Source organism: Saccopteryx leptura, chromosome 2, assembly GCF_036850995.1.
Source record: "Saccopteryx leptura isolate mSacLep1 chromosome 2, mSacLep1_pri_phased_curated, whole genome shotgun sequence".
Taxonomy (NCBI): Eukaryota; Metazoa; Chordata; class Mammalia; order Chiroptera; family Emballonuridae; genus Saccopteryx; species Saccopteryx leptura.
In genome coordinates this window covers 359,853,341-359,866,800 of record NC_089504.1, presented here as the reverse complement: position 1 = coordinate 359,866,800, position 13,460 = coordinate 359,853,341, and the positions used below count along the sequence as shown (strand labels likewise).

General features: G+C 45.6%; 1 protein-coding gene across 2 annotated transcripts in view; it reads right to left on the bottom strand.

Annotated features, from left to right (window-relative positions):
* Positions 1–13,460, bottom strand: part of CFAP52 (cilia and flagella associated protein 52) — a 40,392-nt gene that overhangs the window by 17,789 nt on the left and 9,143 nt on the right. For both annotated transcript variants that reach the window (XM_066364860.1, XM_066364861.1), the window contains exons 6-10: positions 12,791–12,907; positions 8,536–8,636; positions 7,035–7,205; positions 3,635–3,783; positions 82–227 (exon numbers count right to left, since the gene is read on the bottom strand). In XM_066364860.1, coding sequence (XP_066220957.1) covers positions 82–227; positions 3,635–3,783; positions 7,035–7,205; positions 8,536–8,636; positions 12,791–12,907 — 684 coding nt within the window. The remainder of the gene's footprint in view (positions 1–81; positions 228–3,634; positions 3,784–7,034; positions 7,206–8,535; positions 8,637–12,790; positions 12,908–13,460) is intronic.

The following is a 13,460-nucleotide window of genomic DNA, read 5'->3' as shown; positions in this document are numbered from 1 at the left end:
AGAAAAATACAAAAAAAAGAAAGTAAATTTAAATAAATTAATTAATAAATAAATAAAAATAATAAAAATAAGAGATTCTACCTCCCCTTCTCCACCGCCGCTGATGATCCTTTTGCAGTCGCTGGTGGTGGTAATGGCCGTCACACCGATCCTGTGGGCGTTGTTGATGACGTACATCAGCCGGCCGGTCTCTGGGGCGAAGGCTCGGATTTTACCGTCGTCCCAGGCTGGTGGGAAAGGAAGACAAAAGGCAGACAAGGTCAGGATGCCGGCCTTCCTCCCTCTGCAGACGGCTGCTCTCCTGGATCACAATGAAAGTCAGGGTTGGGGAGCGGTGTGGTGATGGAGGAAAGAGGCCGGTCTCCTACCAACTGCCCGGCATCATATCACCCTTTCCCGTGAGTCCCCAAGCTGCTCACACCTGGCTGAGGGGAATGAGGGGCCTGCCTTAGTTGACAGTGTGTCTGTGGACATCCCACTCCTGGGGAGAGCAGTGGGTATGAGGAGAAAGGAGGGAGACCAGCTCCCACTCTCCCACGAGCTGGACATGGCACCTGGGGTACGTAATCAACACCCCTAAATAAACATTGACTTCCCACTCTTCCCGTGCCTTCAGATCCGATGCTCTTTCCCCCTCTCCCGCCATCTCCCCGGCTCAGTGAAAGTTGCCACCATCTGTCCAGTTGCTCAGGCCGAGAACTTCAGAGGCATTCTTGATTCCTCTTTGTCGCATCCACCCAACCCAACCCAGCACCTAACCCACCAACAAGTCCTGTCGGCTCTACGGTTCAAGAAACATCCTTGGCCTGACCTGTGGTGGCGCAGTGGATAAAACGTCGACCTGGAAATGCTGAGGTCGCCGGTTCGAAACCCTGGGCTTGCCTGGTCAAGGCACATATGGGAGTTGATGCTTCCAGCTCCTCCCCCTTCTCTCTCTCTCTCTGTCTCTCTTTCTCCCTCTCTCTGTCCTCTCTAAAAATGAATAAATAAATAAGTAATTAAAAAAAAAAAAAAAAAAAGAAACATCCTGAATCTGAACACCTCTTAATTCACCCCCCGGGGCCACCCTCACCCAAGCCGTCAGAGTCTCTCTCCTGGATTCTTTTTTTTTTTGTATATTTCCGCATCCCAGTCCGACGCTCTATCCACTGCACCACCGCCTGGTCAGGCCCATCTTTTTTAATAAGTCTGTTTCCTTAATTCCACACCGTTATTAGGAGCCGCTGCATTCCCCCACAATTAATTATCTATGTAGGGGTTAGGGTGGAACTCTTAAAACCATGTTATCTCCCTGATCAAGGGCTTTCAAAAGCCTCAGACTCCTCTACTACAAATCTCCCAGAATGTTGACCCCACCCCCGCCCACTAAGACCCAGACAGCCCTCTCCTACACCAAGCTATCTCCCACCTCAAGGCCTTTGTACTTGCTGCCCTCTGCCTGGAATGTTCTTCCCCCACTTTCATGTGGCTGGCTCCTTCTCACCATCTTTAGTGTTACCTCTTGATCTAAACAATTTCATTTTTATAAGTTTTTTAAAATTTTATTTTATCGATTTTGAGAGAGGAGTGGAGAGAGAGAGAGAGATAGGGAGCAGAGAGAATGAGAAGCATCAACTCATAGTTGTGACACTTTAGTTGTTCATTGATTGCTTCTCATACGTGTCTGACTGGGGGGTTCAAATCGAGCCAGTGACCCTTGGTCAAGCCAGTAACCTTGGGCTCAAGCCGGTGACCTTGGACTTCAAGTCCGTGACCTTTGGGCTCAAGCCAGCGACTGTGGGATCATGTTGATGATCTTATGCTCAAGCCAAAAACCCTTCATTCAAGCTGGCAAGCCAGTGTACAAGTTGGCGACCTCAGGGTTTCAAACCAGGGACTTCAGCATTCAGGTCAACGTTCTATCCACTGCTCCACCACCGTTGACTTTAGCAATTTTAAACAGGTGTCTCAAGGCAGATCCCATTTCATCAAAGACTTGAGGGGGTGAGAGAATGAATCATGAGGCTATCTGGGAAAAGAACATTCCAGGCAAACCATACAGCTAGACCAAAGATCATACATGCAGAGTGTGTGAGGACACTGAAGAAGCAAGTACGGCTAGTGGAGGTGACCGGCAAGAGTCAAAGTCTAAGGTAGAGAGGTGGAGATTGGGGAGGTCAGAAGGTCGGCCCTGGCCGGTTGGCTCAGTGGTAGAGCATCGGCCTGGTGTGTGGGGGACCCGGGTTCGATTCCCGGCCAGGGCACATAGGAGAAGCACCCATTTGCTTCTCCACAACCCCTCCTCCTTCCTCTCTGTCTCGCTCTTCCCCTCCCGCAGCCAAGGCTCCATTGGAGCAAAGATGGCCCAGGCGCTGGGGATGGCTCCTTGGCCTCTGCCCCAGGCACTAGAGTGGCTCTGGTTGCAACAGAGCGACCCCCCGGAGGGGCAGAGCATCGCCCCCTGGTGGGCAGAGCGTCGCCCCTGGTGGGTGTGCCGGGTGGATCCTGGTCGGGCGCATGCGGGAGTCTGACTGTCTCTCCCCGTTTCCACCTTCAGAAAAATACAAAAAAAATAAAAAAATAAAAAGAAGGTCATGGCCTTGCGTGCAGTTAGTTACAGGGACTTTATCCCTTATTCTAGAAGAGTAAAAAACCATTGAACCCTAGAAATGGCATGATCTGCCTTTTGCTTTAAAATGAGATTTCTGGCTTCTGTGTTGAGAACAGACTGAAGGAGAAGGGTGGTGGGCAGGGGCAGAAGCAGGGCAACCCGGGAGGAGGCTACTCGGTAACCTAGGAGACAGTGAGGGGGACTGAGACAGGCTGAAATGTGAGAAGTGATGGAGCCTGGGACAGGCTCTGAAGGGGGATCCTTAGGGGCAATGAATGCGGGGTGGGAGAGGAGCTAAGGATGACCTGAACGTTCGTCAGCTCGAGTGTGATGTGAGCAAGAACTCCTGGTGGAAAAGAGCCTGGCAAGGGAGAGGCCAGCACGGCAGGGACAGAGCCAGGAAGAAAGGGACAGGAGAGCTGAGGTCTTTATTTTAAGAGCTGCACCTAAAGATCCACTTGAACTTTGCCTTGATGTAAACCAGTGAGTCTGTTTTTTGACGACTGAGAAAATTTTTACATGGGTTGAACATAAGACTATATCAAGAAATTAATATTTTATAGGAAAATGCTATTTTTAGAAATACTTACTGAAGTATTTATAGGTGGAATATTATTGTCTATAATTTATGTGAAGATATTTTGGCATAAAATAATCAAATTAAAAATAAATTCCCTTTGAGATGTAATCAAGTCAGGGTTCATCCCTTGAACAACAAAAGGGGTTCTAACACAAGTGCCTTGTACTCTCTGAGGGTTCAAATACATTTTGTAATTGAATTACTAAATTTCCCTGCTAGAGAGAAAGCTACATGCTACGTGTAGCAATTTGGAAGAAGAGAAATTCGGGGTTCTTTCCAGCTCAGAAAGTCCGCCAGCTGGAAGGGAATTCCAAAAAGAGGCTAGATTGGAGGAAGGGAGGGTTAAGTAGACAGTGGGGGGCTGTTCCAGGCTATCCACATGTAGAGACTAACGGATAATGAGAATGACAAGACCCAAAGCCACGCCCGGAGCCAGACACCAAACCTCGGTATGCCAACATTACCTGAAATGATGCTCTTGCCGTCTCTCATGAAATCAATGGCGTGGCAGGTCATGTTGGGGACAGTGATCCGCAGCAGCTCCCTGTTGGACAGTGTGTGCCACACTCTGATGTCCTGCTTGGCACAGGTGGCAAACAGCTCTGAAGTGCCACTGAAAAGCCACCAAGAGAATATGAGATGCAGCCATAAAAGATGCCGAGAGTTTCTTAGCTGCACGTTTGACACCAAAATGTGTTTCATAAGGATAAAGAAGGCCCTGGCCGGTTGGCTCAGCGGTAGAGCGTCGGCCTAGCATGCGCAGGACCCGGGTTCGATTCCCGGCCAGGGCACACAGGAGAAGCGCCCATTTGCTTCTCCACCCCTCCGCCGCGCTTTCCTCCCTGTCTCTCTCTTCCCCTCCCGCAGCCGAGGCTCCATTGGAGCAAAGATGGCCCGGGCGCTGGGGATGGCTCTGTGGCCTCTGCCTCAGGCGCTGGAGTGGCTCTGGTCGCAACATGGCGACGCCAGGATGGGCAGAGCATCGCCCCCTGGTGGGCAGAGTGTCGCCCCTGGTGGGCGTGCCGGGTGGATCCCGGTCGGGCGCATGCGGGAGTCTGTCTGACTGTCTCTCCCTGTTTCCAGCTTCAGAAAAATGAAAAAAAAAAAAGAAAAGGATGCCTCTTAGGCACCAATTACAGGTATCTCAAGACTCGATTTCTTAGGTAAAATGGCATTTGATGCCCATAAATCATCTGTGAATAAGCTTTTGTAGCCCTTTCCTTTGAGGAAGGGTTGGAACAAAGTGGTTTAAAAAAACAATATAAAAGTCTTTCAATGTCTTGGCAGACTGGAGAATAATACGTGATATTTCTTGAAATAAAATACAACATGAAATACTTATATTAAAAGAGACTAAACAAAACTTTTCCTGTAAAGTAGATAATTGTTACAATTTCAAAGAAGAAAATGAAAAGGACAGAATTCTCTTTGAAAAAGTATCCCCAAAAATCAAAGAGGAAGATATATGAAAAATGAGAATGATAAAAGCAAAGAACAAAAGTCATAGATAAATATAATTAATTGTGAAAAAAAAATATAATCTGGCCTATAAATCCAAATAATTTATCATGGAATATGGTAAGAGAAAGATGAAGAGGGAAATAAAATATGCTGAGACTCTTGCTTCTTTGTAAAATGGAATATCAATGTTGGTTAACTGAAGTCTTTGACAGAAAAATATGTTTAAATATGCATATTAAAAATTCAGGGGCACCTGACCAGGCAGTGGCGCAGTGGATAGAGTGTTGGACTGGGATGCGGAGGACCCAGGTTCAAGACCCTGAGGTCCCCAGCTTGAGCGCGGGCTCATCTGGTTTGAGCAAAGCTCACCAGCTTGGACCTAAGGTCGCTGGCTTGAGCAAGGGGTTACTCGGTCTGCTGAAGGCCTGCGGTCAAGGCACATATGAGAAAGCAATCAATGAACAACTAAGGTGTCACAATGAAAAACTGATGATTAATGCTTCTCATCTCTCTCCGTTCCTGTCTGTCTATCCCTCTCTCTGACTCTCTCTCTGTCTCTGTAAAAATAATAATAATAATAATAATAAATTCAAGGGCAATGGAGAGATAAATGGTGATGGACAGAGACTTGACTTGGGGTGAACACACAGTACAGTGTGCAGATGATGTGTTTCAGAATTGGGCACCTGAAACCTGCATAATGTTGTTAACCAATGTCACCTCAATAAATTCAATAAAGTATATTCAAGGGTAGTCACTAAAAGAATAAAAAAAAGTAAAATGAGTAATTTCCAAGTCATTTGCGGTGGGGAAGGGGAAGACAGGACTAAATAAAATATAATCACTAACAACAAACGACAAGAAAGTGTAAAAAGAAAACATGTTCAGTAGAAAATACTTATGAACTTATTAGATAGTAATAATTATGACTAAATTAAATTCTTTGGAAAACCAAGACTTACGTAAAACCAAACAATACAAATAGACTGAGAAGAAAGAGTTGGAATAGACATACAATAGATAAACAGGCAAATGATAGCAGAAGATTGCAGAAGTTGCACTGGCTTGTGCGTCATTTTCCCCTGTACGTTAACATTTTGGTATGCAAAGTAGTAACAGTTGAAAACAAAGTACGTTAACACAACCAAGTTTGCAAGTAAAAGAAGAATGCGGTCTGGTCCATGATATTCATTTACTCCATGTTCTTTCTCTTAGCTCAGCTGTCTCCACAACTCAGCAGAGGGGGAGAGAAGAAGGAGACGTGTGGTAACTACAAGTAGATTTCTTTTGTGCATAACAACATGTTCTAACATTAGATTACAATAATGGTTGTACAGCTCTGTAAATATGCCCCCCAAAAGCCAATTGAATTTTACATTCTAAATGTGGGAACTTTATGGTACATAAATCATATTTCGAAAAACCTGCTCCCCCCTAAACAATGGTACAAAAAATAAAAACCTGAGTAGGTCAATAACTATATGAGAATTTGAAAAGACAGTTAAAAAGTCTTGTCTTATATTAGGCACACAGACCAAGTAATTTTTACAGAATGTGCTCCTTAGAAAAAGAGGAAGAAAAGTGAGACAAAAGGAAATGACCAATTAATATTCAAAAAATATTTGCTTTATGGGTAGCACCAGTCAGTTTCACTATCTCAAATAATTGGGCAAATCTAATCATGACGACTTGGGACCAAAAGTATATTTCATGACCTTAAGGATTGAGTTTTCAAACTGAGTCTTGCTACCTGTAGAACAATAATTGTGAATTTTGTAAACTCAAGCTAAATACTGAGGAAGTTCAGAGCTGTATGACCAGCTTCAAGGAATAACTCTCATCCAAGATGAAATGTGTTTCAAAATCAAAATCAAATAATGGCAAACTTTGACTGAAGCTCTTTTTGATACCAAAACCGCTGATGGGTTAGTTGTTTCCTTGTTGTGTGTGGGATTTACCAAGAAATACAGCAACTAGACCCAGAAGACCTCTTACGCTCACCGCCATGATGTCTGCCAAGTCTGGGAGACTCAAGGGGGGCAGAACAAAGGACCTGAAAGAAGTCTGGAAAACAGGCACTGCTAAGCTTTTTCCAGAAGCAATGGGGAAATGTAGAAATATTTTGCCAGTCTATTTATCCTTTTCATGATGAATTTAATAGAAAAGCCAACATTCTAAAGAAGCCTTAACCTAATGTAGTTGTATGGTGAAGGCAATAGAAAAATCTATTAAAATAATTCACTAAGACACATGTAAGGAAAAAAATGCCGATAATCTATCATGATGTATTTAGTTACTAGATATTAAAAACATATGAATAAATTGACATCTCTTTGCACGCTGCACCAAATCTTCACGTTCTTATTGTTTTTAGGAGTGAAAGTATCTTCTTCTTCTACTTACAAGGGAAAGACAATGTCCTGTACAGCTTCAAAGTGACAAGTCGCAATGAGAGTCTCTTTGAAATCTGTGAAGTTGACACAGTACATGTGTGATTCTTCTGTTCCTACAAAAAACTGGTGTCCTTCCCCTCGAAGGCTGATAGAAGTGACGCCACCTTGTAACTGGATTTTCCTTTAAGGAGAAGCAAAAAGGTAAAGTAGATTCACTTACCCAACAATTACTCATTAACCATCTGAAGCATTACTGAGAACACAAATCAGGCGCATGACCTGGGAAATACCTTCAAGGAGGCGACACAGTTAGACAGGCAGGAGGTACGATACTGGGTACCCGTGTCTGCACAGGGAGGGGAAAGCAGAAGTTACAACAGGAAATCTTCACCAGTGAGATCTAGTCTGAAATGGGTTGTACAATGTGGTAGGATTTGAATAGAGGGAATGTTCCAGGCAGACATATGAGCACACACGACCATGGCAATTAAACACTTTATGAATTTCCATTCCTGGGGAATCATCCTAAAATCGGGGTGGGGGGTACCTTTATATCAAAGAATGTTATTGTCACCTTACTTAAAAGATTAAAAAAATTGGAAGCCACCTAAATATCCAATTGTAGTGGAATGGTTAAATGATCTATGAGATAGCAACTTCAAAGAATATTTGCTTGGTTGTTAAAAATCACATTTAAAAGATTATAGAGTACATATACATCTACAATAGTTTTGGGGTTTTTTTTACTCCTTTTTTGACAGAGACAGAGAGAATCAGAGAGAGGGATAGACAGACAGGAAGGGAGAGAGATAAGAAGCATCAGTTCTTCGCTATAGCACTTTTTTTTTTTTTCCGATACAGAGAGAGAGTCAGAGAGAGGGATAGACAGGGACAGAGAGACAGGAACAGAGAGATGAGAAGCATCAATCTTTAGTTTTTCGTTGCGCATTGTGACACCTTAGTTGTCCATTGATTGCTTTCTCATATGTGCCTTGACTGTGGGCCCTCAGCAGACCGAGTAACCACTTGCTCGAGCCAGCGACCTTGGGTCCAAGCTGATGAGCTTTGCTCAAACCAGATGAGCCCGCGCTCAAGCTGGCATCCTCGGGGTCTTGAACCTGGGTCCTCCGCATCCCAGTCTGATGCTCTATCCACTGCGCCACCGCCTGGTCAGGCCGCTATAGCACTTTAGTTGTTCATTGATTGCTTTCTCATATGTGCCTTGACTGTGGGGCTACAGCAGACCGAATAACCCCTTGCTCAAGCCAGAGACCTTAGGTCCAAGCCGGTGAGCTTTGCTTAAACCAGATGAACCTGTGCTCAAACTGGCGACCTCGGGGTCTCGAACCTGGGTCCTTCACATCCTGGTCTGACACTCTATCTACTGCGCCACCACCTGGTCAGGGTTACATCTACAATAGTTTTTAAAAGATCACTTAGTTGCTGGCCCTGAGTGAATCTCCCTCTGCTGGGTCTATCCCCGTCCTAGCCCTGTGGGACCTGGAACTTACTTGATGGGTTTGTAGCTGGGGCTTTTACAGAAGACCAGCAAACCGGTTCCAGAGCCCACCAACAAACCCCCCATCTGCAGGCACCTGATGGCTGACACTCCCTAGAAGGAGAAAAAAGCATTAAGAAAAAGGCCAACTGGTTTCATCATTAAGAATCATGTATGGGCCCTGGCTGGGTGGCTCAGTGGATTAAACATTATCCTGGCGCTCTGAGGTCGTGGGTTTGATCCCAGGTCAGAGCACATATGAGAAGCAATCAATGAGTACACAACTAAATGGAATAACTCAGTGAAACAATAAGTTGATGCTTCTCTCTCTCACTAAAAAAAAAAAAAAATAATAATTTTATACCTGAAACCTATATAATTTTATTAATCAATTTCACCCCAATAAATTCAATTAAAAATGTAAATGCAAGCAATGACAAGTGTGAAAACGTCCAACATCCAACACAGTACCAGGGAATAAGTAAAGAGATTTTCCCTTCAAAATAAATAAATAAATAAATAAATAAATAAAATTCTTTTTTTTTTTTTTTTCATTTTTCTGAAGCTGGAAACAGGGAGAGACAGTCAGACAGACTCCCGCATGCGCCCGACCGGGATCCACCCGGCACGCCCACCAGGGGCGACGCTCTGCCCACCAGGGGGCGATGCTCTGCCTACCAGGGGGCGATGCTCTGCCCATCCTGGGCGTCGCCATGTTGCGACCAGAGCCACTCTAGCGCCTGAGGCAGAGGCCACAGAGCCATCCCCAGCGCCCGGGCCATCTTTGTTCCAATGGAGCCTTGGCTGCGGGAGGGGAAGGGAGAGACAGAGAGGAAAGCGCGGCAGAGGGGTGGAGAAGCAAATGAGCGCTTCTCCTGTGTGCCCTGGCCGGGAATCGAACCCGGGTCCTCCGCACGCTAGGCCGACGCTCTACCGCTGAGCCAACCGGCCAGGGCCTAAATAAAATTCTTAACAATCGTATAGCTAATTACTTTATAGGCTGGTATCTTAATCAAGTTTGAATACTATGAAACAAATATTTTAAGTTCTTGCAAGTTATTTTCAATTGAATTTTGCCTACTCTGGTTCCAAAGGCAGTTCACGATGTGGGAGAAAGAAACCGATGCGCAAGACCGGGAAGTGGTGAACCGGAAGAAGATGCTCTCCCCACCCCCAACTCCTAACCTGCCACGTGAGCAGAGGGCCAGCGCCTGGCCCATGAAGAGACAGCCTCACAAATACTTTTAGCATTTCTTCAGGGACTCGGGGAAGGAAGGGGTAATGAGTTCCAAATAGAACCTCAAAGTTACAGACTGTGGTAAGGATCAAATGAGACAAAGCAACAGAAATGCTTTGCTCCGTGTCTGACCTGTAAACATTTATTGAGCATGTACTGTTTTGTTTGTTTGTTTTCAGAAACAGAGAAAGAGTCAGAGAGAGGGATAGATAGGGACAGACAGACAGGAACGGAGAGAGATGAGAAGCATCAATCATCAGTTTTTCATTGCGACACCTAGTTGTTCATTGATTGCTTTCTCATATGTGCCTTGACCGGGAGTGGGGGGGTGGGGGGGGCTACAGCAGACCGAGTGAGCCCCTGCTTGAGCCAGTGACCTTGGGCTCAAGCTGGTGAGCTTTGCTCAAACCAGATGAGCCCGCGCTCAAGCTAGCGACCTTGGAGTCTCAAACCTGGGTCCTCCGCATCCCAGTCTGATGCTCTATCCACTGTGCCACTGCCTGGTCAGGTGAGCATGTACTGTTTTTAATGTCATTGCTACATTAATCGTCTTCCTTTTAAGTGCTGTGTGCCACATAGGTCTACTTGAAACCATTTCAATTCTTTACTTTTTAAACTGTGGAGCAAACATTTACATAGAATTTCAAAATGGGTATCAAGATCCCTGGATATTTCAACCAAATGCCTCCTGTCCCTTAGTCCCATAAAGACGATTTTCTATTCACTCGTAGAAAAGGCATATTGGAATCATTGCTTTGGGACATTTACCGTCAGACTTGAATGGTTAGGAATGAAAACATTCCCAGGTGCTGTGGATAGCACTTAAGTGACAGAGGTCTGAGGAACACTACGACAGCCAGCATCGTTTCTGGGGAGACAATTAAATCACAAGTGCTAAAAGGCCAAAATGCCCAACAGTTTTCACGTAGTATTTTATAGAACCCTTCGGGGGTGACTCAGGAGTCGGAACTGGCAGAGCCCTCAGCCTTGCCCTCCCTTAACCTGATTTGCTTTGCCTTCTTCTGTTTAATTTATTGGAATTCCTCTCCCCCAAATAATTTTTTTTCATCTTTTTCAAGTGAAAAGAGGGGAGATAGAAAAACAAACTTCTGCATGCACCCCAACTGGGATCTACCAGGCAACCCCCATCTGGGGCCATGCTTGCAACCGAGCTATTTTTAGTGCCTGAGGCAGAAGTTCCATGGAGCAATCCTCAGTGCCAGGGGCTCCGATGTGCTCAAACCAGTCAAGCCATGTCTGTGGGAGGAACAGAGAAAGAGATAGAAGGGGAAGAGAAAGGGGAGGGGAGAAGCAGATGGTCGCTTCTCCTGTGTGTTCTGATCAGGAATTGAACCCGGGATGTCCACAGGTGGGTGGACACTCTACCACTGAGCCAACCAGCCAGGTCCCCCAAAAATAATTTGAAAAACATTGATCTAGAGTACATCTTAATCTCCTGTGGGATTATTTCTAAACTCTTCTCTCCTTACATTAAAACATTTTCCATTCTTACGCATTACCTTCAAAGCTTGAATAGCAACTGATTATGTGATTAAGAAAACTCTGAGATGTTCCCAGGAACACAGTGATTTTAAAGCTTCTTGGGAATATCTGCTGGAGGGAATCTAACTTTAGTTCGAACCATCTGTTTCATTATCAGACATGACATGGGCAGGTGGACAGCTTTCAAATTCAAAGTTGAGCAGAACAAACAGCCCTTGTAACTTTCTGGGGGGTACTGGAAATAGCAACCTTCACTCTGTAAAATTATCTTTGATTGTAGGCTTTTTATTTTAGTTAAATATTAAAGTCTCTTCCTGGATGTTTAACTAGAGTTGTTAGGAATTCTGAAAATATGAACAATTGACGATTTCTAGCTCTTCTTATGACTTAGAATGCTGGCCGAGGCTGAAATCTAAGATCTAGTTATTAAATTAGAAAATACATATATATATATAATATATATATATTATAAATACATATACACACATATATATATATATAGTCTTATAGATCAGAAAGCACACTCACCTTGCACATGGCAACAGGGCTGCCCAAATGCTGGGACCAGGGTGCTTACAAATCACAAGGCCACGGGCCCTGTGCTTTGAAGATGTGCAAAAGGTGTGGCTCTGATTCCCTGATTGAGGATACCTAGGAATACCTTTGCCCTGGAAGCTTTTGCCCTGAATGTGAACCGGAGACGAGGGCTGAAAGAACAGTGCACGCACCATGCAAACTGAGGTGTGGCCCAAGTACGTTAGGTATTACGATATATCATAGACTTTTTCTTTTTTCCACACACTTTTTTTTTTTTTTTTTTTTTGTATTTTTCTGAAGCTGGAAACGGGGAGAGACAGTTGGACAGACTCCCGCATGCGCCTGACCGGGATCCACCCGGCACGCCCACCAGGGGCGACATTCTGCCCACCAGGGGGCGATGCTCTGCCCCTCCGGGGCATCACTCTGCCATGACCAGAGCCACTCTAGCGCCTGGGACAGAGGCCAAGGAGCCATCCCTAGCGCCCGGGCCATCTTTGCTCCAATGGAGCCTCGGCTGCGGGAGGGGAAGAGAGAGACAGAGAGGAAGGAGGGGGGTTGGAGAAGCAAATGGGCGCTTCTCCTATGTGCCCTGGCCGGGAATCGAACCCGGGTCCCCCGCACGCCAGGCCGACACTCTACCGCTGAGCCAACTGGCCAGGGCCCACACACTCTTTCTTTTTAAAATTTTTGCTATTGATTTGAGAGAGAGAAAGAGGGGGGAGGAAGGGAGAGAAAGAGAGAGAAAGGAGAGAGAGAAGCAGCAACTCGTTGTTTCACTTAGTTCCATTTAGTTGAACATTCATTGGTTGCTTCTCCTACATGCCTTGACTAGGGGTCAAACCCATGACCTCTGGTGCTCTAAGACGACGCTTTATCCACTGAGCCATCCACCCAGCACCTCCACAGATTCTTCCTTAACTGAAGTCTGTACTGGCAGCAAAGGGGGAAAACTACTAGAAAACAGCGAAGCAGACAGACTTCTACTCACCATGCTGTATTTGTCCTTCGCGGGCCCAGCGTCAGCCAGCATCTTAGTCCTGGGGTTCATTTTTAGAATGTCACCAGTGGTGGTGCCAAGGTAGAAGAAGCTGTCATCGCTGGCCATCTGCGGGGCAGGGAGAAGGACACCTGAAGACCTGGGCTTCCCCAGCGGTGCCCATGAGCCCTGGTCAGGGAGCCGCTGGGCCTTCTGGGAAACATCCAGACCCACAGAGGTGCTCGTGGCCACTTCTACCTTCTCACACTCGAAGGTGGGTCAGAAAAGCTCGAGGCCAAACTAAGAACTGGAGGAAATATTAGACTCCATGTAGCCTGTGCCGTCACTTGGAGTCCGATTCGTGTCTGATGTTAGTATGCCCGCCCTGCTGGCTCCGACCCCCGAGGAGTTTCCAAGGGGCTCCTGAGACGAAGCTGCCCTCCTCCGAAGAGAATATGCATTTGCTTTATCTCATAGTTCCTAAGGGCGATGTCATAAAGCGACCATGCATTCGACAAGAGGAACAAGTCAGTGGAGAATGGAGTTACATGTCTACATGTACGAATCCACATCAAAAACATGTAAATAATTCCTCTTTATGAAAAGGCTGACTCTCCTTTCCAGTGGCAGAAATGACAAATGTGGCATAGGGAAGTGCCTGCTGGCCACACTGCATCCTTCC